This window comes from Numida meleagris, chromosome 1 (genome assembly GCF_002078875.1).
Source record: "Numida meleagris isolate 19003 breed g44 Domestic line chromosome 1, NumMel1.0, whole genome shotgun sequence".
Classification (NCBI taxonomy): Eukaryota; Metazoa; Chordata; class Aves; order Galliformes; family Numididae; genus Numida; species Numida meleagris.
The window spans coordinates 67,045,418-67,072,006 of NC_034409.1; the positions used below are offsets into that span (position 1 = coordinate 67,045,418).

A 26,589-nucleotide genomic window follows, 5' to 3' on the forward strand; every position below is an offset into this window, starting at 1 on the left:
GCTACAAATAAGGAAAGTTATTTTATTTTCTGTCTTCTAATGCTGCTTTTAGATTCTGTGGGTGGATTATTCCATGAAAAAGAGAGATTTCAGATAAGCAAGACTGCAAGAGCTGAGGGGGTGGTGAATGCATTGTTTCTTCATGCTCAACTTTGATGCAACAACAACAAAAAAAATCTCCCAAATGATAAATTGCCATGACATTATAAATAATCTTTCATCTTCTTTGGTGGTCCACAGAGTTTATATAATTGGAAGGCTAAAACCCTTCTTTGTTGTTTCTTCCCTTTTCATTAGTACAGTAGAAGACTATAAAATTGTGCAGCCAGAAGGGGTTTAACAATTACTGAGTCAACGTTTGAAAGTCTCACTCTATTTTATCATTTCATGCATGTGCTTTTTATGAGTTTTACAGCCCTGCAAGCGTTACTTAAGCAAGGTCTATTGTAATGGTGGGTCTGTAACTGCTCATATTTTATTTTGCTTTCCCTGGTAACATGTGCCATCAGCAAGAATCACAATTCCACACACACAAAGAAATGAGAAGCTTCAGGTTACAAGTTTTAGATAAGATTCAAGAGCGCAATTCCTAAAACCACCAGACTTGCTGTGGAACTTTGGAAAATTCATTTAATATGTGACTTAGTTTCTCATCGGGTAAAAGGGATAATAATACCGCCTTTCTTTGTGAAATTATGTGGCTAAATTCACTGATGAGTGCAGCACAGTTGGGCAGTGTGATCTATTACACGGAGAAGCCTTTATCTAAGTAGAAGATCCCTCCAAAAAAGTCAGAAATTCTTTTACAGCAATTACAGGTATAACATGACCTGGATTGTTACATGGCTTGAAATAGGGCATAAGCAGTGTGCGCAGTATTCATTTTGAAGATGCATGGCATTAATATGCAGGAGTAGAGCCTGAATTGCAAATAATTTGTCTTGTGCAGACTTCTGGGCGCACCTTGCAAGTTCTTCCAGCTCTCTGTCACCTACAATGCCTACCTTCCTCTGGTTTTCCATATTTTGGAAGACAGTGGATGAAGATTTTATAACACAGACTATTCTGATGTTTGTTATTGCAAGAGGCAGAGGAATTGCACAGAAAGATTAGTTCTACTAAGTTTTCATTCATGTCAGATGTAGGATAAGACTCTTCACCTTTTAGGGGAGCTAAGAAAAATGCCATAATGTTGAATGGATAATACCTGGCACCACCAGTGTGTCTGATATTTAAAAATATTTTTCTGTAGTAAACAGAAGTGAACTTTCATTGCCTGATCATAGTCTAGCAGCTTATCTGCTCAGTACTTAGTGCAAGGTTTGTGTCTGAGTGGTTGGTATTTACTGGAGCTTGCTGAGAGTAGACTTCTGCCTCAGCTACACAAAGCAAATTCATTGGTGCCACCAGGCCTGCTCAACAATCTAAGATAAAAACTAGCTTATCAAAACTCAGACTATTTGAAAATACCACCTTTAGAGTTTAGTAGTGCTCCCTCAAATCAGGATGGTAAATATCTGGGCAAGCTGCACTTGCGGCGGGGGAAATGGGACAGTAAACAGGACAATACTGGGCAGCTGTCTGTTCCTTTTTACTTGTTGACACCAAAGAGAACAAAGATACCAGCCACTCTGTCCATCAGCATGTTTGTAGTTTTTAGGTGCAAGAACTGATGAGCAGGTTTCACATTGCAGTCCACATTTTTTTAGCCTGGCCCTTCAGTTCACTTGGAAAAAGAAAGGCAAGAATATGAAAAGAGGTGCCTGAACACTCCTCTGCTATTCTACACAGGCTCTATCTCTGCAGGCATCAAACTTAGAGGGAAAATATTCATATCAGGGGAGATGAGGGTAGGGCTAGGGGAGCAGAAAACTGAAGTGTGGACGGCTTCAGTAAAACTGCTAACCTTGAATTATGCAATCGGAAAAACAGTTCTTGCCAAAACGCAATTCTGACTGAGTTCAGAGGGCTGTCAGTGGTTGCCAAATACCCCAGCCAAAAGGATGTCTCCAAGAGGGGAGGAAAGGTCCACTGCCATATGCCCAGCATTCAAAGCAGTGTGGAGGAACCGCGAGTCCTTCAGGAGTGGAGGTGTGTGCAGGGTCTCAGGTGCACCCTTCGGGTTGTAACCCAGATCCAATGCAAAACAGAGGTGGGGATGTCAGAGGGCATCGGACAGATGTGTCAGAATGTCTTCATTTCTCAGTCCTTCCAACATTTTGCTTCACGTTTGTGTAGTAGTGGGAGGAGTTCTGGCAAAGATTATCAAGCTGTTCTACATATGTTTTGACTCTTCTTGTTTTATGTTCTTCCATGAAAGGGGCTGCAACCAAGTTCTTGTCATTTTTAGATCAATGTATTGTTAAACTACGACAGCTATCCATGACAGAGAGCCAAGTGACTTCTGCAGCTGACCACAAAACTGAGTCTGACTTGTGGTGCTTAGTCATTTTTTTTATATATAATTTTTTTTCTACATGACACATTCCATGTGTGTATATGTTTTTTTTTTAATTCTTCTAAACATAATTAGAACATTGCTAGGAGCAGTACTTCAGATCTTCTCTAGCAGATTACTTTCTTTGGTTACCGAAGTTTTAGAAACTTCTCATTGCATTGTGGCTATTGATGAAACCTGTCTGGCTGTGCTTTTGACCAGTGGGATTGCCCTCTGCAGTATTATCTTCTCTGTTTGGCAGTTAGCATTTCAGATGATCCAGACAAGAAGTCTCTTGCTGCCTCTACAGAGTCCCTCCCACAGACCCATCAGAAATGGACATTAGGATAGTTTGTCTCAGCATCTGCCTGAGTTCTCCATGGAGATTAAAGAGGAAAAAAAAGATTCATAAGATATCTAGTCAGTCTTCTCGGACCTGATACAAAATTCAGACATTTAGAAGAGAAAGAATCACTTTATCTTGAACAAGAGATCCGCTTGTTTCTTCACCTGCAAGAGCAGAATCATAGAATCATAGAATCATAGAATTAGCTAGGTTGGAAAAGACCTACAAGATCACCTAGTCCAACCATCCACCTACCACCAACAACTCCACTAAACTATATCTCCCAACGCTATATCTAAATGTTTCTTGAGCACCTCCAGGGACGGTGACTCCACCACCTCCCTGGGCAGCCCGTTCCAGCGCCTGACCACTCTTTCAGAAAAGTAGTATTTCCTAATGTCCAGCAGAAGCATTCCTTACTGTTTGTTTCCCTTACTTTGTACAGTGTGATTTTTAGCAGGTCTCACAAGCAAGTCATTGCAGCACTTCCCTGGACCAGCCTTGCCTCTTCTTCCCAGCATCATTGTGTCTGAGGCTGCATCTGATGCCACTCGTTCAATAATCATGGGATGAATTGCATTAAATACTTTTGGAGTGTGGGACAAACCTGAAGTGTAGGGATTATCATTGGTTATTCCCTACAGCTTTTAAAACCTGCAAGCATGCAGACTTTCATCAGCTGAACTCTCTTCCCCCTTACTTCCTGTGCGTGACAGAGCAAACATCTGGGGGGCTTGATACAACAATAAAATGAATTTAAGCCAGAGTCCAGTACAGTGCTGTGTCAAAACTGTTTTATTAATGTGTGCTGCTGAACCCAACATACGTGTATTCCACCTGTTATCACTGGATGATACCACAGCCTCCTTACTGTTTACACAGCTAATCCCAACATTTCAGAGTGGTGGCAGTTCTAAGGACGAGTAATTTGATATCAGTTTAAAGTAGTGATGATAAATAGGTCCTCTTTCTGTATGAATTTGAAAATCCTCGTGTATCTCTCTGTCTGAAGTTATTCAGTAGGTTCTCTGAGATGAGATTGAGCTAGAATTGCCAACAGGTTGCCATTTTATTTGGGATCAGGGAAGACTTTTTTTCCTTTCTTTCTCTGGAGCTTCCATAGATACTTCTTTCATAAACTGAAAGGCTCTGTAGGAAAACTAGTGAGATGCTTCTGTCAAACTGAAAGTAGTAACGTAACAACTGAGCACTTGGAAACAAAACAACATGGGAATGTTGTTAGGCCCCTTTCAGATATTTTGGAATCTTAAAAGCGCTTTTATATGTTGAGATTGGGCAAAATCAGCTGTAATGTATTTTGTAGAAGGCGTAGGCCAGGAAATGAGCACACTGCTCACATTAGCTGGGCTTTTGCATCCTGACAGAGCATCACTGCTGTCTTTCTGTTCTCCTAATGTTGTTGCGGAGGTTTAGAAAAGAGCAGGCCTTATGCTTATCTTTGCCTGATTTTTTTTCAAACTTCAACCTTTTTAAACATTAACGCAGAAGAGTGCAGCTAGATGTTTTGGCATCCTCCATTTCAAGAGCAGCATCATGCAGAAGTTCTTTCTAACTGCAACCTTATCGTTAGGGTCTGAATTACGTTTTCATACTATATATTTAAGGAGCAAGGAGTGAATTGGAACCGTGCTGAGAAGGTGAGCTCCCTGCTCCTCTGTTCCAGATGCCTGGAGAGCACCTCCAAGCGCTGCAGCCCAGCAGTGCAGCCTATGGGCTCAGTGCTGCCTGGCATCCCTTCCCTTCCCCTCTTCCATCATGCCCTCCCTCACATGCTTCATTCGATGTGGCTGTACCTCAAAATGCAAACTTTGCACAAGATGGATAGTGGTGGAGCATCTGTAGGCTTGTTAAGTCAAACTCTGATAAACGAGCTGTACCCAGTGTGTACCTTGCAGACAGCATGCCAGAGTATTCGCTGACCTTAAGACTCAATCAGATCATGTAGGGAGAGTGTGGTTCTGAATGTGACTGCCTCCAACTTCGACAGCTGCGCTTACTGCATAAAGAAAAAGCTGTTAAGCCTGTGCCCTTTGCGCTCTCAGCTCTGTTTCTCTAAGAGGTTTATACATGATTCAAGAAAAATCTGCAACAGAATAGCTCCCTTCCCCACTGGTGTACCAAGCAAGAGGAAATGTTCTTTTATATCTGAGATTGGTGGCAGCATTTTTAAATGATAACTAACATACACATTTGTGAACTCTATCATTATGGGTTTGATGGTAAATAGAACTTTTTTTGAGGAAAAACTGTTGACGTGCATCATATAACCATTTGGATGAGATAGTCAACTTATTCCTGATATTTTATCTGCTCACAGGCCGCTTTGGAAATGAGAGCTAAATTAAAACCAGTAAACCAAAGAGTTTGTTAAAGCTAAGGACCGGAAAAGTTCAAGTGCTTATTCAAGCTTCCCCAAGTTCTTGGGATCTGCTGTGCCTAGGAAGTGTTGCAGAACCCCCCTTGCTTGTGGTAGACTGGCTCAGCCGCATGGGATTTTCCTGCGAAACCCAAGAGGATAATCCATCTTGCACTGTTTCAGTGGTGATACATCTGGTTATAGACAGAGCACAGAAGTGATTCATAATGAAAGTGAATGTGAGAGGAGAGAAATTTAACCTAATGTTCCCTAAAGTGTGAGCGTACCCAGTTGAGCAGATTAGCCTCATTTCTAAATCTCTCAAGAAAATCTTTGGGAAATGACTTATGTGAATTTGAACTGTTCTTTGAATTGCAGATGCAGGGACATTGAGGGAAGCATTTCTGTATTCATATTGTTCTCTTTTCTGTTTTGTTTTCTTCTATCATACAATCCAGTGACATTATTAGGCTACACAGAATAGTTGTAAAGTCTCTGGTTGCCATGTGAAATCTGAAAGTTTTTTAGTTTGTTGATCTTTTACAGTCTTCGAGAGTGGAACAGATCAACAAAACAGCAATCTTCCTTTCAGGAAGACGCTCAAAAGATTTTTTTTCAACTGGAGCCACTTTATTATAATTCAGCATCATGTCATTTTCTTAGCTTTGCAGAAGGCACAGTGCCTAACATTTTGAAATGTTAGTATTGCCTTCCTGAAAGATTTATTTTTAAACATATGATTGTCAGGAAGATAGAATGTTTATGAGTAATATGCACAGGGAAAACAAAAACAATTGGAAAATGGAACACCTTTGTACTTGCAAAGTCCAACAATTCAGAAGGAAGAGAGGTATTTTGAAGGAACATTGGAATTAATTGCCCTGGCATCTTGTTCTGGCAGCGTCTGTAGACACCACTGCAACCTGACAGATTAATTGGCAGCACAAACTAGCCTGTTGCAATCCTGGGTTCACAGATAGTTCTGAGTATGTGAATGACGGACGGGCTGTTAGGAGGGTTGGGTAAACAGTCCAGACAGGAACACAAACCACTGCCCAAGTATCGTATCAGTCCAGGCTGACCCTTTCCTAAGACCTGAATACGTTCAACCTTAAATTTTCCCTTTTTTGCCCTGTGGCTACTTCCCAGAACACTGCCTTTTAAGAAAGAAAAAGGGCGAAGTTGCCCATGTCTCTGCACTTTGAGTGCAGGCGGGAAATAGAGTAAAACAATAATTATATTGCGCAAGAGCATGTATCATCTAAACTTCCAGTCCAGCTTTCCAGTCCCAGGGACATAGGGAATTGAAGTATTCTTCAGATGTGCATCCAATTTTATCATGATCAGCTAAAGCAATCTTTTCAACGCTATGGAGTTAGCTCATCACTAGGTAATAAGCATGTTTTTAAAAGACTTGATAGGGTCTGCAGCTGTACTGCTTCAAAAAAAAACAGCATTATGTATTCTTGAATACCTGACTTGGTAAACTGTTGTGAATTAATTGTTATCCGGCTTCCCTATCAGCCCTCTAAATTACCCCCAAACTTTGCATTTACAGTATTTAATGATTTTCCTGATGCAAATCCTGACATCTTCCCCATATAGGACAAAACTACACTGGAGACCCTGACTCAGCAACTGGCAGTAAAACAGAGCGAAGACGGGAAGTTTAGCCACGCAATGATGGATTTCAACATGAGTGGAGATTCTGATGGTCAGTACAAATGGCTTCTCCTTGTTTATTGTGTTTTGTGTATGTATCTTTGGCATCTGGAGGACAATCCAAGTGTTTGGGAGGTCTGTGAGGAGGTAAAGGGGTTAGAGATATATGGCTATGGCAGGAAAAGATGATTCATCATGTGGTGTTTTAAGTCTGGAGGTGACTTTTAGCCTTCTCTTTTGTATGCTCTGCATCTCAGGGAGGAAACAAAAATGTATTTCTGATGGTGAAGATGAATTAAGGAAGCAAGTAGGTGTGGGATGAGATCACACAGGAAGTCCATGAATTACAGACTTGGTCATCTTCAGATGATGCACACTCTCCCTCTGTAGGAGCTTGTCTGGGTTTGATGAAGAAAGCTTAATGTTCTTTTCTTTCTCTGCCATTGCTTGTGTTGTTATGGAGAGGTAGGCATTAAAACAGATGTGTAAATGTCCACTTGGTAGTTGGAGGCTTGATTAAGAGCAAACACCTGATGTTGCCTTATATCACACCATTGACATCACATTCTGTAAACAAGAAAGGAAGGAAAAGGAAAATCTACATTGATAAGTGTTGATTTTAAGTTATTAAGTAGTAAAAGATGTATTTAAAAAGCTGTCTAATGCTTTATGTTGAAAAAGATGGAACATTTCATCAAGTCTGTGTTATGTGATACTGAGTCAATAGAAAAACTAAAAATTAGACATTATACAATACATAGTCTTTCCTACTGCTTCAAGTAAAAGAAACAGCATCAACCCATTAAGAACACTGATTCATTTAATGTGCAGCACTTCACTTAGGTTACTGATGGCAGAAGCAGCTGTATAATGAAACACAAGTTGGGAATGCTTTTCTTTCTCTTTTTAGGAAGTGCAGGAGTTTCAGAATCAAGAATTTATCGGGAATCCAGAGGGCGTGGCAGTAATGAGCCCCATATCAAGCGCCCAATGAATGCATTCATGGTGTGGGCTAAAGACGAAAGGAGGAAGATCCTTCAAGCCTTCCCTGACATGCACAATTCCAATATCAGCAAGATACTAGGTAAGTTTGACATCATTTATTTTTCTGGAAGCAAAACTCAGCACTTTCGATGGAATAAAGCGGGGCACCTGACACAACTGAATAATTATCTTTAGGTTGTCTGTTTAGCTTCTTGGCTATTGCATCAAGGACAGCAGCTATACAAGCTTCCACCATGCTGCCCAGTGCTGTATATTGACCATAACCTGAAGTGCTCTTGTGTGTTTGTAATTACTCAGGTTGTGGTGTTGACTTTGGTGCAAAACTATGAACTAATAGATTCATTTTAAGCAGTTGAACAAGCACAGAATGACTGCTGTCATGTATTTGCCCATGTATTTCATCTGACAAGAGGCACACCACAGTATTTGATTTGTGCCTTAGCACTGTCTGTTCAAAGCAATGGTCATAGGGAAAATATCCTAAAATACATCCTTCTATCTTATACACCAACAATTTTAAATTATTTTTATTATGTTCCTGTTACATTAGGTTTTCCCTTAGTGTATGATCTCTATCACAAGCTGCTTTTATTCTAAATATCCTGAGAAGAATCCTGAAACCTAAAAAGAAATATCAGAATTAATTTCCATATTCTTTACTCTTCACATCCCAAGCAATATTTGTCATGAGTATCATCTACCATATTTCATGCCATGGTCTTCAAACTTTTCTGTTCTTACTCAAATTCCCAGGACTATATTCTGTCTTAAGTTATTCTTGTGTGAGACACTGAATGATACAGAAAGTGAATAACTAGAGATTTTCGAGGCCAGTGAATTACTCTTCAGCAGAAAAAAAAAAATATCTGTGACCAACTCAGAGACGGTGCATTTTTACTGATACAGACTGTGTTTCAGAACCTAAGCATACATCATGCCAGTGGGTAAAAGCATAACCAGGGACATTGATTAGCTGGGCTACATGTCTGTCTGGTTTTGCAGGCAACAAGATATATGTAATGTGATGGTAATAGCAGCATTAACCAGGTACAGGGCTGGTGAATATGCTGAGTTTAGTCTGGTCAAAGATTTGATGTTCAGCTTGATTAGGGTGGTATTATGAAAAGTTAGCAGAATGCAAGTGGAAATTAGATAAAATTGCTTGGAGAGGCAAAATGCATTGGCTGTGGATGGCAGACGTGATGATATTAACCCATGATTAAAAAGGTGGAACATAATGATTAGATTAGTTATGGGACTGGGATTAGAAGGGTAGATTGTTTATGTTGATGGTAAAATAGCCATATACTGGTTAAAAGGGATTATGCTGGTTACAGGTGTATGATGTGATTAGGCTGAGAACAGGGCAGTAATGGTTTTGGTCTGTTTCTAAATCGAGAGAGGCCCTGGTTAAACCTGTTTTTAAATAATCAGCTTCAGAAATCTACAAGATCATTCTGAATGGCCCTTTTCATATAGAAAGTACAAAGAGAGCTTGATGTTTTCCCTCTTAACTGATTGTTTTGGATAACAACCTCCGACAGCACGCTGCTAATTCATTCTGCTTAAAACAGGCGCTTGAGCTGGGCTGACATTTTACGCAGTCTCTGGGGATCCTGGTTGACATTTTAAAGGGCTTCTAAGCATTTTATAATACCCTAAAATCTGGTTTTAATAAGCCATTCTGCTGAAATTGTTAACATAAGGAATCACCTTTTACTATTTGGCGCTAGATCAGGGAGATATGGGGACATCTTTTTCTGATTAGATATACAGTAGTTGGAGTAAAATGTGCAAATTCATTACAGATCCTGTTGAGGTGACAGACACTATAGCTGACTCCAAACTCTTTACTGTTTCACTGTCAGATATGGGGAAAAGCAAGGTTTAAAGTAGAAAGAGATGATGTTTCTATTTCCTTCCAGCATCACGTTTGATTTTTTTTTAATTCCTCCTCTGCAATAAAGAGGGATGCCCAATGCCTTCTTCCCTGGCAGGAATGTTGCAAAGGTCTTCCCTCAATTGCAAAAGGCCAGTCTTTTGAAGTCAGCAGGGAGCTCTCTGTTAACTAGCGTAGGGTGAGCAGCCAGAAACTTACAGTTCAGACAAGTATTAGGGGCTCTTTATTAGAACTCTGCAATTTTTCCTTACCATTTTTTAAGCGGTGCTGTTACCACTGAGGTCAGAGAGCTTGTTGTCACCGAGAATGGCTTAGATGGGTTCACACCCATCAAGGGTCATTTCTGTAGTAAAATGAGAGGAGAAGCCCTTCCCAGCATTCACATTCTCTGGGGATTATGTTTGACACTGTGGTATTATGTTTTGAGCATAAAAATTAGATACATGGATTTGTCACTAAATTCATCTGTGCATACGTTTGTCATCCATCTGTTCATTGCAACTTAAACTTGTGGATAATGATTTTTTTTAGTAAATTGTTTTTAAAAAGTGCTAAAACGGGTCTGCTGGACCCTATCCATTTAATAATGCATTGTTTAGATATTTTTGTAAATATTTTAATTAATTTCACTGAGAAATTTACATATGGAGATTAGGAGGAAATTAGTACCTTCAGAAATCCTCTCATGGATATGCGTATGTGTGAATGCAGACCTATATGCATACGTATGCATTGTATATGTGCTTGTGTGCATACCTGTATTTTTTACATGTAAAGTCAGCCTGCTACAGATAGCCAGACTGAAAGATGTCACTCCCACAGACTAAAAGTTAGGCAGTGTTACAAGCAGCAGAAAATTCTCGCCGGAGAAACAGCTTGAAATCGGTGGTCGGCAGAGCTATGAGCCCTGCTGAAACACAGGCGTGTGTGCAGTGATGGGTGTTTGTCTGTCTGTCTGTCTGTCTGTACTGCTGGTCCCTGCTCAGGTGGCTGGCTGTCCCACTGTTGCTCGAAACGCCTCACGTGGGCATGGCTCTGAACTGCCCTAGCTTGTACTGGTGCTGCAAAGTCTAGTGATTTTATCGTTTATTTTCTAAACACTTCAGGCAGCAGATCGGGGAGAGCTGAGTGAGAATCCTACCCGTCGTTATGTAGGGGGGGGACGGGCTCTTGTTTTCGTACTTACAGAGAAAAGCCTTGCGTACTTGACCCACTCGGAGCTTTCCAACACAGATGGTGAGCAGAAAGCTCACCAACGGGTGTAAATCTTCCCTTAAAAAGAGACATTTTTTGAGATTCTTCAGTTACACCTTATCTGGGCTTGGGCTGGCACTTGGCGTAGGTTCCTGTGCCTGCATGTGTGTGTTTATTGACATATAAAAAACAGCAGATAAACGTATTACAGATATATTTTGTCCAAACACAAGGTACTGTCAACCAGTTTAGTATGCTGATTGATGATCCCTATTCATACCTTAGCCTACAGATGCAAGGCTCAGAGTAATAGATTCTTCAGAATTTCAAAAGTTTTATTAAGACCAGTCAGAGAGCTGCTTGGATTTTGCATATTAGTAAGAAAACAAATGAAAATGCTCGAATGCAAAAAACCTAGGGTTTATCATCAGAAAATGTGCCCATTATCAACATTTATTTTGACATCACTGTTTGTTTAATTATTTATGATACTTCAAAACATACTAGTAAATGATATTAAATATATTTTTGTAAAAACAATAAAGTCATAGTAAGAGGAGATATCACTGCAGAAGGCAGCTATTAAAAATTTGCTAGGAAGAGAGGTGAGGCTGCCAGGATTTTTGTTGTATTGAGCTTGCAGCTTAGGAAGGAAAAACATAATGAGTGACATTTATGTATAAATATTGTATGTGTAACTGCATGTACAAATATTATGCATCAAAATTTCAATTTTTATGGCCCTGATCCTGCAAAGACTTATGTGTTTGCCTAACTGCACCCACTATTTACAGAACTTTTCACGTGAGGGGAAGGAATCTGCCTGCTCGGATCTGACTGTAGGATTGCAGCGAGATAACACAGTGAAACAGGAATTACGCTAGCACAGAAAAATTTCATGACAATTTTGCAACTACTGATTTCAATTTCTGTCTTCCTCTGTGTCATTCTCAAAATGTACCTGACTATTAATCAGCCTCTGAGCTGCAGGTCCCCTCACAGTATGTAAAGCAAATGTCAAGATTTGTTTAAGATCTGTGAGGTTTTTAGCTTTGTTATTCATAAATAAAAACTGTTTAATCAACAGGAACTGGGGCTGAAGTTGTTTTTTAGACACAAGGACTGCAGCATGATTGTGGTTAGAGGGCTCTAGATTTAGACAAAAATTCATTATTTTCTTCATATGCTAAGAAGCCAGTTTGCAGATGTCCAAGAGGCAGAATTTGAAAGTAAAACATCTTCCTGTAAGAGCTGTGTAAGCTTTGCCCTTAATTTTTGACATCACTCAACAGAGTCCCTATCTATACTTCCATTTTGTGCGCTAAACCACCATAAATAGGTTTTCAGTGTTTTGCCAGTCTCCACATGTTTATCACTGTGTCATTTAGCCTGAAATCTGGGAGGCACTACAAGTGGAAAGTTGGTGTCACTTTTTCTTGTCACTTCCTCTGCCAGAAAAAACATGGGATAATTTCCCTGCAGGAGACAAAGCTGCTGACCACGATTCTGTGGCAAGAGGTTGGCTGCCCTGTACAACACAGTGCCATGTCAGGGATTTTCACATTGATCTACTGGATTTGTATGGCATACAAGTGCCATGTAGGACTTTGAGATCAAATCCTAGAAACCATCTACTCACACTCATATTAGGATGGGATGACAGAATCATAGAATGGTTTGGGTTGGAAGGGGCCTTAAAGATCATAAGCTAATAACTATTAGCTGAAACAATGAGCTGTCTCTCATTCCAGAACTAGCGGGGGAATCTCTGTATCTTATATGTTAAAAATCTGACATTTTTGACTCCACTGGAATGTTTGCTAAAACAGGGATATCCACTGTTCCTCCTCCAAATAAAGACACCATGATTTCCAACCACTTGTTGCCAAGTGTGATGCTAGACTGGGTCACTGCCAGCCTGCCAGCCCTTGACTCCAGAAGCTTAACAGCTTGGAAAAAAGATTCAAAGAATGATTGGGAAAATGATTTCAGTGATCTGAAGGGGTCTTTCTGGAGGAACCAAACTGTTTTCTTCCCTGGGAAGGGATAGCTGTGCTCTCTATATTGAGAGTCTTGGGGGCACAGTGAGCTAAGACAGGCCTGACTAATAGCATGAGCTAAGTACAGTATGAATAACCGTGAAAAATGATGAAGAAGAGGAAGTCAAGTATGACATATGACATTGTGGACACATTAAATTGAGAAACTATTCAAACTTTTTTTTTCTAAAGGGAAAGTGGTCTATTTTCCAGTAAAATGTTCCTTCTGTGCCACATGTTTCACAGCTTGGACCATTCCTGTTCTTTGAAATGTATCTTACCCTGAAGCACTTCTGTAGTCCATGGAAAAATAAAATAGGATAACTAATTCAAAAAATTTTACTTTCTGTTCCCATACTATGTCTTTTAAGCAACATTAGTTTGTAATTTTCAGGAGATATTTGAAAAAAATTATGCAGTCTTCATTATTTCCCTAGCTCAAATGTCCACATTAGCATAGGCAGAATGTCAGAAACTGGGCTGCCAGCAATCAAGCCATAGTGCAGCTCTGTGGAGAGGTGTGCCGGTATCCCAGTGCTCTTCCCTTCATGACACATACTAAATTCTTTGTTAAGTTAGAGCTGGCAGTGCTCACCGGGACTTGGTCTTGGAGTTAACACCCTGCTGAGACATATGGGATAGCTTATAGCTGTTAAAGGCATTGCTTCAGGGTCTTTGCAGGTTCTTGTGCCCGGCAGCATACTCTTTATGATCAATTCAGATTCTGCTTTTCACAAACGTAGCAGCTAGAAAGATGTTATTTGTTATGAAAGACTGAGCTGTTAGACATGTGTGTATCCAGAGTTTTTGCTAGATCCAGTCATAGTGAGGCATGGCGATCAAATCACAGCACCTGGGAATGCTGCCTCCCCTGTAACAGGAGAGGAAAGCAAGACCATGGCCAAAGGAAGCTCTCAGCAGAGTAGTCGTGACATACCTAAGGGGTTTCTAGCTATTCACTAACATACACTGCTCAGTTTTCCAGTAAGCGTCATGGATTGCTCATTATCAAGATGATGCTTTTATTGATCACCTGAAAAAAACATAATAATGTAGAAAAATTTTCATAAAATAGTGAAAGCTTCCAGTATCATCCCTCTCTCCCTCATGGCCGTACTGAAGAGGTTTACAAGTGAAATGCAAACAAGACCTGACCTTTGTCTAGAAGCTCTGACAGATTCCCAGCCCAAAGCAATATGACCGTCGGTATCTTGTTCTGAGTGACCTACTTGCTTCTCTGCCTTTCGGTGCCTGTGAGTGAGCAGAACCTCATTTCTTGTTCTTTTTTTTTTTTTTTTTTTTTTTTGTGGCAGGATCTCGCTGGAAAGCTATGACAAACCTAGAGAAGCAGCCATACTACGAGGAACAGGCCCGACTCAGCAAACAGCACCTGGAGAAATATCCAGACTACAAATACAAGCCAAGGCCGAAGCGTACCTGCCTTGTAGATGGCAAAAAATTACGCATTGGCGAGTACAAGGCTATCATGCGCAACAGACGTCAGGAGATGAGGCAGTATTTTAATGTTGGGTATGGAACCTTTGAAAACTACCATTTGTTTCAGAAAAAAATATATATTTTCAGGGATAATTCTTAATTCACTGTGGTAAATGATATATTTTATTGGCAAGAACATTATATATTGCTAACAGAATGTGAAGCTTATACTTTAAAACAGTGTGTTCCAGGAGGAAGTTAGGCAGCTAGGGATTTTTTGTTGGCTCTGCTATATGTTCATCTTACAGCTTCAGCCAGCTGTCTCATTTCCACCCTGATCATGCAGAAGAAAAAAAAAAAAGCTTAAGAGTTTCCAATGAAATGTAAGTTTTCTAATAAAATCCTGTAAGTATTACTTTATTATGGGGCCTCAGAGGGTATATCTGAATGGATCTGTGGTAGTGCCTATTGATCCAAAAGCCAAAAATACTGGTTTGCATTCAGTACGATCTGTGGCAAGTGGTCTGTAAAAGGACTGCTGAACATATTGAACTTCAGCTGGAATATGGACTTGGCTCTCTTAATTCATATCAGACATGAAGTTGCATCCATTGTTCATCACGATGGCATGCATCATACTAGGGAGTGGATGTTTTCCAATTCAGTAAGCTAAATGCTTTATGATGAGTATAAATTTCAAGAAGACTGGTTCTGATAAACACTTAGTAGATCAGCTTGATCAGTTTGATATGATCAGGCTGTAATCTGTCTGGAAAACTCACATGACTTTTCCTTCTGCAGATACTCCTTGGTTTTGGTTAAAGCAGATCAAAAGAATCAGGAATAAATATTCTGTAGTATTTCTGTAATCACTCCAGAAAATTAGAATTCACACACTGATAAAAAAAAAATAATTAAAAAAATGGAAAAACAGCAACAAAAACAAGCCTCAGAAATAATTGAATTTATGTTCTGTTTCATCTCAGGCTGAATTTGGAATCATATTAACTGAACTGAGTTGCGCATCTCCCTAGTTAATGGCTAGAAGTAGCAATAAAGGAGAGAATATCTGTCCAGCAACTGTTAAGTGTCATCAGACTGTGTTTTAAACAGCTACAGTGTGCATTGTTATAATAAGCCGCTCAGCAGAGAAATTTGAGCTGCTTAACCCTGTGGTGCTGGCAGGTCCAGCGATCCCAATGGTAAGCACTGAAACAAACACAGGGAAGTCAGCCAACATTTGGCATCAAGAGATTAAAAAAAGAGGAGGGGGGATTTCTGGAAAAAGAATAGGTGGCAACAGAGCCCCCAAAACACTGCTTATCTGGTTAACATGCATGCTTCATCATGGGAAAAAAATTAACCTTGTAACGCTCTGCATATTATTTAGCTTTCCAAACAAGGCTGACATTGAAATCAAGACATTTGTGGAGATAATTTGCACTGAGGCAATTAGAGCACAGAATCTGGGGTGAAATCTCTGTAGAAGCTACTGACAAAGCGGCCAGTGACCACAGTGGGGTCAGTGTTTTATGCTGGGAGTCCCAGCACTGCAGCTTCATTCCTGGTTTTGGTTCCCCATCTGCCACATCACCCTGCATGGGTCATTTAGGGCTGGACTTCTGAACACAAATCCAGCTCCTAATTGTGCCCCAAAGTAAGTGATGGAGTTCTTTAAGAGCTCTCACTGCGCGGGCTTCTGGGACATCCTGAAAACCTGCCTGAAAACAGCACAATGAGAAGGACTGAGCATTTTTTGCAACTCTTGTACTTAATGACTTCATGTCTTAGTGACCTCATCTTTAATGGTGGTATGGTAAGCTCACCTCATCCTCCGGAGTGGACATCCTATAGAAGTGGAAAAATACTATTCTTAAATTATTTAATATTTGGAAAGCACTCTGAAAAGCACCATTTAAGTGCAAAGTATTCCTATTGTTAAATATTAAAAGCAATTTAAGTGTGCTGAATCTTGTTACAGAAATGCTGACTCCAGAAAACAATGCCTTCCTATTGAATTAAGAATAAAATGCAAATTAGATCCGCTCCCTTCTTTAAGAGCTATGTCTTCAGCTGAGACAACTTAAACTTGTTTCAGCAACAAGGAAATAATGATTGTACTGACAGTGGCCTCGCTTGAATGGCAGGCAGGAAGTAACTGAAAACACAGCTAGCAATTCCAAACAAATGTAAAGCTCTTTGGCTGAGGAGAGTCTTTCAGGATCACTGTACTGTGCAGGGCTTACTGTACAGCCAGGGCACAGCCAGGCAGGGGAACAGGGAAAGGTTTCATTCTTAATTATGAATGCTCATCTCAAGAGACTCTGCCCTGTCTCCTGTGGCAAGGCTTTTCAGTACAGATGGACACACCGCTGATGACATTACAATGTGCAGCATGTACTGAAGAGTATTACTGCAATGGAATTACTTCATGCAGCAAGGAAACAAAAGGAGCATGAATTTTAAACCTCTAGGCTTGTTGGGACCCTGAAGCTTCTCAGGGAAACAAACACTGGTATAACACAGCTAGTGTTCTTGATGCAAAGGGAATTTCTATGGCCTGGAATAATTCGTCTTTCATTGCTGCAGACAGGTTTCCAAGGCTTAGACGCTATGTAAAGGCATCTTATAGAGGATTTGCTCAAATGCTTATGTTGCTTGCTTGCTTTTTATTTATTTTTAAATAAATGCATGCTTCCATTTTAAGTCTGGCTTTTCCCTGTTTTATCCACCCTGCTTCAAAGTTTCTGTTTTTCACAAGTGCCATTCACTTTGGAAACTGTCACCTTCCAGTGGAAGGCCATTAGTGATCATCCTGTAAGCCCGTGTTGGCCCCAGAAAGCCCACTGCCCTTCTCCCTAATAAGGGCCAGGTCCACGAATTAGCATGGAGTCGAATTCTCCCGTTGGAGAGGCTTTTGCTTTCTCCTCATCCATTGTTACTTCCCTACAGCACCTCACCATTGCTTTGCAAACTACCCAGCCTTCGCCTCGTTTCTCCTATTAGCAAACTTTTATTTCTAGCCCTGTCAGCCGCTTGGGATTGTTTAAGAAGATTTTCAAAATACATGTTTTTGTGAGGCAGTCCATGACTGATGTGGTGCTTGCTTCCGTCTGGCAGCTCACTGGACACAGTTTACCCAGTGAACAAGTTTGCATCACAGGCAGGCAAGTTGAAGCTGTGTGGTTCAGGTGCAGCTGCAGATGTTCACAAAGGTTGAATTTCCTTAGCAGTGAAGTTGGTTTGGGCTCAGTGTTTGTGTCAAGAGCATCAACTGGTGAATCTGAAGAAATGATTCCATGGTTGTCATGTATGGGCCATACAGAAGCTCCCTTTGCATGCCCAAGAGCATGTGCTAATGGGCTTGCCAAGTGCTGTCATACTTGCTCTCTCTGTTTCTTCCAATATTCAAATGTCCTCTTCCTTTTTCTCCATGGCAGGCAACAAGCACAGATTCCCATTGCCACCGCAGGTGTCGTTTACCCAGGAGCCATCGCCATGGCAGGAATGCCTTCCCCACACCTGCCCTCGGAGCACTCGAGCGTGTCCAGCAGCCCCGAGCCCGGGATGCCCGTCATCCAGAGCACTTACGGCATCAAAGGCGAGGAGCCCCATATCAAGGAAGAGATGCAGACCGATGACGTCAATGGAGAAATCTACGATGAGTATGATGAGGAAGAGGATGACCCCGATGTGGACTATGGCAGTGACAGTGAAAATCACATTGCGGGGCAAGCCAACTGATCAGGGTCCAAATATCACGTGACCTGCAGGACTTCAAGGAGAAAAGAAAAAATAAATAAAGCCCCATCTGGTTTATCCTTACCAGTGGCCAAGCACATTAACTTTCTCATACACTGACTGTTACTTTAACTGTTAGTCTTAACTAGTTGGGACATCAGCTGACTAATAGACATCAGCCTGCATCAGAAGAAAAAAGGCTCAGAAGAAAGGAAACAAAGACAACGACAACAACAACAGAATAATATAAGCTATGGGTAAAATAATGCCAGTAATTCAGCTGCTATACCCAAGCACTGAAGTCTTACCCGTCGACCTTTTATTATTATTATTTTTTTTTCAAATAAACTTTATGGCTGTTTGTTCTACAATGTTCTAGAAATTCTCACTCAGGTACACAGTGCCAACAAGTGGCTTGTGAATGTGTTTTGTTGTTTTGTGCTACAGTTTAAAGAGAAATAATTTTTTTTTTTTTTTTTTTTTTTTGGTAATGCACCTGACAGGAAAGAAAAAAAAAGATAAAATTCCTTTTTCCCCTTCTGTCTCCTCCATCTCCTCCTCCCTGGCACGTTTGGGTCTGAAGCGTGTGTGTGTGTGCGTGTGCGCGTGGCTGGCAAGGAAGGAAGTGGGGAGCCTGTTTCTGTTAACCCCAACAAGCAATTATTTCCTTTCAAGAGAGAACTTCTCTTCATCAGTTGCACATCATACTGAGTCTTTGAGCAAGTGCCAAATTTGTACTACAGCGCTGAACTAGTCCAATTTGCTTATTTTTTGGTTGGTCTCTGTTTTTGTTTTTCTTTGGGTTTCCTTTCTCTTCCTGCTCTATCTCAAGTTAGGACAGTGTTGTATCTTAGACAATCCCTTGAAGAACCTGATATACCAGCAGCTGGTGAGATTAGATTTATATTTTTGGTTTTGCTTTTGCTTTTTAAAGGAAACTGTAGGTGCCATTCTCAGGTGAAAAAAAGAGAGAGAGAGAGAGAGAGAGCATAAGAAATTTAGAGAAAAAATATTTTATGATCTTGGATTTTCATGTGTGCGTGTTTATGGTACTAATAAGAATAATATTGGACTATTGTGAGCAAAAAGCATGTTCCAGAATGAAATCCCGCACCCTCCAAAGGTCTTGGTCTGTAAGGAGCTTTTGCTTTTCATTTACACTTCAAGTGGCAGCACATACAACATGAAAAAAGAATTGTTCAGAATAGGATTTGTTCAACACACGACAGGGCAACTGGAAATGTTAACTTCTTGCTGAGTGTAATTAGGTTACTGTGATGTCCAGTGTTAATGAACTCATACCTACAGGGCTGCTGAGCACTGATCTCTGATTCAAAAGGCAATTGCATTGTGTTTTTGTTTTTTTAACTAGCATTTTTTTTCTCCTTTGCACTTGCAGAAATCCAGTTTTATCAGTGGGATGTTTTTGTAGGAAAAAAGACTAATAGATACAAAGAGATTTTTGTTTTCAAAGCAGAGAATAGAAGACCCAAAACCTATGTGGTGCTGTGTTTCCCTAGCTGCTGCCTCTCACAGGTGAAAAATTGTCTCCTGGGCTATGTTCCTTCCAGCGCTGTTCTAGAGCCCCTAGGTACGTTGTTGTGCAGCTTTGCCTTCCTTGGGCAACAGCAGCCATGGTGAAGAAGGTGGATTTACAGAAGTGTAATGCTGAACAGATGTTAGCGTGTTGTAATTTCAACAAGGTAACTGAGTATTACGCTTTATTTCGGACAAAGAACAAATACAAGCAAGTTACAGAATCTCTTCTCATCCCTGCACTCTCATCTTCCTCTAGAAAGAGAGGACCCACGTTCGTGTAGCAAAACATTACATCTAAACCAATCAGCCAACCAAAAAGGCTACCTCTAGTTTCAAGCACCAGCTGTCCAGTAGATCTGCAAAGTCCTAGGGTCATACAGAGAAAAAGAGCCTTCCTCTGAGTCAGTTTTCTAGTACCACCTTCGTGTTGCTCACTGGTAAATCCTTAATGCTTAAGAGGCTCATTGCCAGCATTCCCTTACAGCCTTGTGAGTCTTTGTGCCAGCCAGATCTCAGCCCGAGGGTTTGCCAGAACCAGAGTGTTCAGTACTTGGCAATGTTGATTTTGTGAATTTACCTTGTGACGTAAATTTAGACCTCTTGGTAACAGCCATTTAATCCAAGTGCAGGGGAGAAGGGGCAGGCAGCAGGAGGGGCTGGAGAGGAGGATGTGGGGTCTTTTCTGATGGATCACCGCTTGAAGTGTAACTTGACCTGTGCAGACCTTGCGCAAAGCAAACAAGCAAATGCCATTGAAGAATAGGACAATACTCCAAGGAGCGGTTTGGACGTATGATACTTCTACCCTGCAACATCTGTTTTGTTTTTCTCCTTGTTTTCCCTTTTTTGATGTCCACCTCTGCCTCACAAAAATTCTTTTCTATTTTCTCTCTCTCAGAAGATTTGCTCTGAAGTTATGCTTGGAGTAGCTGATCATATCCTCCATGTCAGAGAGGGTTCTTTTTGTTTGTGTTTTATGACTGTGTTTTTTTTTTTTTTTTCAGTTGAACTGCCTCTTCTTGCTAGTGTTGTAATGGTAATTATTATAATAATAATAATAATGGTCAGCTGTTCCCAGATTAGTAAATTATGTATAATTTATTTTATTCCCCCCCCTCCTTTTTTAACTTTATTTTATTCTGTTCTAATTTGGCAGTGCAGCAAATGAAGCTGTTAGGCTATTTAAAATGGATACCCCTCCCCACCTTGCCTTTTTATATATATATAAATATATATATATACATATGAAAACAAATAGCTTCTTCTTCTGCTCACACCATTCCTCTTTCTGTTATTTTAATTTTGGCCCCAGCCATGTCAACTTCTGATGTTTATTATGATGGAGTGAATTAATGGGAGTGTTGTTTTCAATCTTAATTAACTTCTGCTCTCTCATCACTCATTTTAGTTATTTAATTACACCAGTCATCTAGAGCCAATTTTTTTGAAGCACTCTGTTTAGATAAGAAGAAAAAAAATAGGCAATTGTTTTTATATCATTATTATGTACAATGTGAAAACAGATATTTGCTCCTTTTTTTTTTTAACTTTTAAATTTGTTCCCTGTCTTTGTGAACAAATTACTTCTGACTCTTGTGGGTTCACCTCACATTTGCTGGATGCTTAATTTCCACCATGTTATAGAGACTCTCTGGTTTAATGGTGTAACGTTGGGCTACCAGAATACTTTGTTTTAGCTCCAGGTAGGTGCCACTGCAGCAAGCATGATTGGAGCAAGCATTGGATGCGTGGGCTGGAAAGCCAGCCACGGTGAAGTCTATGGGACAAGGGTCCCGTCACTTCAGCCGGGCCAAATTTCAGCCCTGGACTATGGGCAGTGCTGCAGGAGATGCTCTGGAGATGCTCTGGAGCTGGCCCCATTTCGGTTCCATGCTGGAGCAAGGCTGGTGCCAGGGCAGCAGGACGAGCTCTGCACTCACTGCTCACCGTGTAGGCCTGGACTAAGGCTCAGGCCAACTCTGGGTTTGTCACCTGCACGTTTCTGTCTGAGGGACAATGCTGGAGCCTGGGTTTGGTCAGGCTGGTCAAAGGGGTAGCTGGAGCGAACTGTCTGCCACCCGCATTTCAATACTGAAGCTGATGCAGCAATGATAAAATGAAAAAAAAAAGGAAAAAAAAAAAAAAGGCTCTGGGGTCCCAAACCAGCAAAACATTTGTGCCTGTGCTAAGGTTTTGTTGGGTCAAAGTACAAGCGCCCATATATCCTTCAGTCCTTCAGATCTGAAGATGAGGCCCTGTTTGTCCCTCTTTCATTTCTCACAAAAAAAAAAAACCAAAAAAAAAAAACAAAAAAAAAAAAGCAGAACATATTAAAATAGATCTTCTTGTCTTGTTTCTTTTTTTTTTTCCTGGGTTCTGTGCCCTAGAGCATGTAGGCAAACCAGGTTAGAAGAGGTTAGCCTTGTATTAACCTACAAGCGCGTGGAGGCCGTGCTGCTGCCACGGCCCTGCTCTCCTCTGACATCGGGGAGCCTCTTGCGTCAGTGTGCTCGGTAGCTTAGAGAAGAACAATACCAGCAGTAGGGAAAAGGAGAAAAGAGAAAAACTGAGACACTTGCTTCTAAGCTCAATTAAATAACACAGAGTATATCCTTTTTCAATTTATTCATGCCTTATATTAGTAAAATAGGATTTTTAAGTGCATTTAACATCTTTATTTAACCGTTCCGCTGTATTAATCAGGCCCCCAGAAAAGAACACTGGCTATTATTATAGCATTTAATTAGTTTTGTAACCAAATCCTCTTATTACAAATGCATATGGAAGAAATTCTTTCTTCGAAGACATTATTTCAAAGATTTGGTTACTGCAGTAGACTCTCTTTAATTAAATCATTTTTTAGAAAGTAAATTGTCTTTAACCTTTTTACAGTACATTTTCAGAGCTTTTTCTTTTTAATCCAAAGAGATGAGCTGTTATTGTCCCTGAAGAAGCCTCTGACATCACGTTTGTAACATCAAAAATAATTATACTCCGTGGAAACGTAGACCTTACTTAGCAAGAATTCATCTGCTAGAATGAATGGCAACTATATAATACCCTGTGCATTTAAGGGCATGATTTATCAGATAGGAAGTATTTTTGTCTGCCCACTTCTTGATAGAATCATATCTTCAGTTTTGCAAAGAAATGTATGTAATTCACTGGATGTGGATTCAAGTGTATCCTCAATTCACAGGGCATGGGCTGGATGTTTAGCTTGGTTTATATTTACATTTTTTCAACTTTATCTTAACTTGTCAGTTTCCCAGATTGAAGAACATGTCAAGTTCATTTTTTTCTACTGACTGATTTCTCTACTCCCCAGTGTTTTTGTCACTGGTTTGCTGAAACAGTATTTATATAGCTCCGTTGGCTCTAAAGCTCTTACTCCTTTAATGTTTTGGATTTTACAAGTGAAATGAAAATAGAAAAGAAATAGAGACAATCAAATGCCTGGAGCTTAAAACAAAGTATGCGCAACCTACCATCTCACTTGAAATTTAATAAAAGAAATAATTATGTAAATATAACATAGAGTTATAGATTTATATTTTGTTCATAACACATAGTGTAATATAAGTTGTATATTTTCATGTTTTGGTTTTATGTTATCATTCATGCCACAATAAATGAGAAAAACAGGAGTTGATGTACTCTTTAAAAAAAAATACAATGTGGGTTGCCACCATCCTGGGTTTTTGGTTTTGTTTTTTGTTTTGTTTTGTTTTTTTTGTTTCTTTTGCATTCCCCTTTTTCAGTATTATTGCCCTGCAAGGCACCAATAAAACAGCAAATGTGTTCTTTACCTATACTGTGTTCTGTTTCCCTCTTATTGTAGTGAAGATTGCGCTATTTAATTTTGTTGCCAGGAGAGCAAAACAGCTGGGCTCAAGGAGCAAAAAAAAAAAAAAAAAAAATAGATTTAGGTTCAGCTTTCCTGTCCATTCCAGAATTCAATGTTTTTAACTTCCACAGGAGAAAAATAAATCACTCTGTCTTTAAAATACCAATATTAAACTAGAAGAAAAAGCTGATTCCTCAACAATGGGGTGCAGAACTGTGATGACAGGTTCCACTCTCTGAGGAATTTCCAGTTCAGAGTCAAAGCTCTTCCTACATGGAGGGGTTTGAATCCAGAGGTTCAGCACATGCCCACCTTCCCAGCTTATGTTCCCTTTCTGCAGGCTTACCTGTTCAGAGACCAAAGCAAATACTCAATTATAAACACCAAAAGCTAGGAAAAAAAAATAGCTCTGCTCATAGTTAGTCATAATGTCCCAACATGCTGCCTAAACAGTTCATGGAGTTTTGACAGCAGCATATGGCACAAAGTGGGATGAAATGAATTTGTACCTGTTTTTGACAGTAAGTTATTCTGATGGGTGCTTACTCTTGAGTGCCTACGGCTTGACAGATGCCATTCTATGGTTCCAGATTTCCTAAAGGGGAAAGGCAATATTTGGGAAAGCAAGAGGGGCACCTGGTGATGGAGGTCCTACAAACCTGCCCACACTTCTGTTACTTGCCATGTTGCCCTCCACACTCCTCTTGGGAGCAGGGTAGCACTTAAAAACAGCAGCCCATTGGCAAACCAGATATTTGTTTTGGCAGCTTTGTGATACAGTCTGTCACAGGAAGCTCAGCCCAGCATCCTTTAGCCCCTTAAAATCCCTTTGTCAGAATCATAGACCATCTAAAATTCACACCATATCCTTTGCATGTACATCAATACAATGATAAAGAGAGCCCCTGTCTACCATATGGGCCAGAGGAACAGCCATGGAAATGCAGGGTAGTGTGGCTGTTAAGTTATGCTGTAGTGTATGCTCAGCATACCAACTGACCCCTGACCTGCTACTTGAGCCGAGATGCTTTGCTTCTTTACCCTTTTAACAGCCATGGCCCTGTACAAAACTTACACTGCCAAAGCCCACTGACTGTGTCCTTGCTGACGTGGTATGTGCAGCCCACCGACCCCTGAAATGTCCCTGAGCGCTTGGACCTTCTCACTGTGACAGAGGTGCACAGGATTTTTAACATAAGAGGGCAAGGTCAAGTATTGAAAAAACTGGAATAAAGACCAGTTAGACCCTAAAAGTGCAACCACAATTTTATAAAGGTTTCTGGAAGTGATACCATGGCCTAGACTTGGGAACAGTAACAATTATTGCCCTAGCCAAGCTGTTGGATTTTTTTTTTCTTTTTTTTATTTCTTCTTTTTTTTTTCTTCAAAGAAATGCTAAAGCATTCCAGCAGTTGCCTGTAGCAGGAAGGAAGAAAATAAGGATGATTATGGCATTAATCTATTTTAAAAAGAGACGTGTGACAATTAGTGCATTCCTACCAAGAAAGCAACATACAGAGAGAAGTGTGTAGGAAAGTGAAAAGCCCTCCCCAGAAGCCATGAAAGATTATGCAAAAGTGTGTGTGCCCTGTGAGGAAGCGCAGCACTCCAACTTTGGGATCAGCATGGGGGAGCTCTCACCGATAAGACTCCAGTTGTTATATATTCAGCAATATTGCAGAAATGCAGTGTGGGAGAGAAAGAAGCAGTGGTTGTGAGGCCAGCCAGTGGAAAGCATATGGTGGAAGGGTCTAGAAAGTCTTCTGAACATATTTATCAATGTGACGTAGTGCATGCAGCTGGAGGGCACGAGGGTTTTTCTCCTCCACCCCAATCAGAGCTGAAAGCCAAGGCCAGAGAGAACCTACAGGCTCCCCTAGGTGCCTCCAAAATGGCTGCCAGGGGCAGAACCCGGCCTGCCCTGCCCCTCCACTGTGTAGGCCAACTCATTCAGTGAGAGGTTACTGTGCCACAGAAGTACAGTTCCACCTGGTCTACTGGGTGGAATCCCTGCCCACAGGAACTGGATGAGCTTTATGTCCCTTCCAACCCAAACCACTCTGTGATTCTACGGTTCTATGAAATACAGGAGCTGCACTGGTGCAGCGGCACGGGACTGAGCGTGTGTGCGTGATGGCAAGGCTCAAACTAAGCCCTGCAAAGCCCCCCCCTGTCCCCCCGCCAGAGCATCCCCACACAGGGATTTGTGTCGGTTTAGCTTCACATTATCAGCGCAACTTTCACAGGCAGTGAATGCCTAACCCACCAAGGATAAATCGATGCCTCCTGTTGTATTTAGCAGAGATATGACTTAAATACAGTAAGTAAATCAAAGTAATTATTTAAAATTAAAATGATTTACGAGACTTAGTCTGGAAGAGCGGAGCGGTGGTAGGAGAAGCAGGGCAGAGAGGCGCAGGGCTTCAGCAGGCAATTCCCGACTCTGTCAGAAACTTGCTCTACAACTTCAGGAAAATTACGCAGCCCATCTCCAAGACTGCCATAATAATACCTACTTCAAAGGAGTGTTAGGAGGCTTAATTCATTAATGCCTGCAAAGCACTCTGAGATCTTTGGATTAAAGGCGCTACAGCAGTGCAAAGTATTATTAGCTACAGGAAAAAGCTCTCAGGCAAGCACAGCATTAAATGTCTGCAGCTTAAAAAAATAGGAAGAAAAAACCCCAAAGATGGGCAAATTGTGGGTGGTTTGGTGCTTTTTTCCTGTAGCCAGATTTCCTTTGAGCAGCCCTGGACTTTGCTGAACCAAGGGCAAGGTGATGAGCTCAGGGCTCCTGGAATAGCCAGGCTGGATTCTCAAATGCTTTGACTCTGGGATTCTTTCTATCAAAGAATCCTGACTCTGTGGCTCAAAATCATGTTCCACTTCCTTCTAATATCATAATTACCCACTGAATTAAACAACAAGAAGATGAATATAATTTTGCCTCGTACAGGCTAGCTGCATTTTAAAAATTCAATTTAAGCTTTCACTCTCTCAAAGAAAAGTCTATTCCTTTTGACATGGATAGAAGGGGCAAGATTTTCACTACTTGTAATTATTCT

The 26,589-nt window shown here is 40.7% G+C and overlaps 1 protein-coding gene across 15 annotated transcripts in view; it reads left to right on the forward strand.

Moving 5' to 3' along the window:
• SOX5 (SRY-box 5) overlaps positions 1-23,489 on the forward strand; it is a 459,770-nt gene extending 436,281 nt beyond the window's left edge. For all 15 annotated transcript variants that reach the window (XM_021391451.1, XM_021391458.1, XM_021391488.1 and 12 more), the window contains 4 exons: positions 6,766-6,874; positions 7,733-7,906; positions 14,274-14,490; positions 17,838-23,489. In XM_021391451.1, coding sequence (XP_021247126.1) covers positions 6,766-6,874; positions 7,733-7,906; positions 14,274-14,490; positions 17,838-18,141 — 804 coding nt within the window. In that variant the 3' untranslated portion in view covers positions 18,142-23,489. The remainder of the gene's footprint in view (positions 1-6,765; positions 6,875-7,732; positions 7,907-14,273; positions 14,491-17,837) is intronic.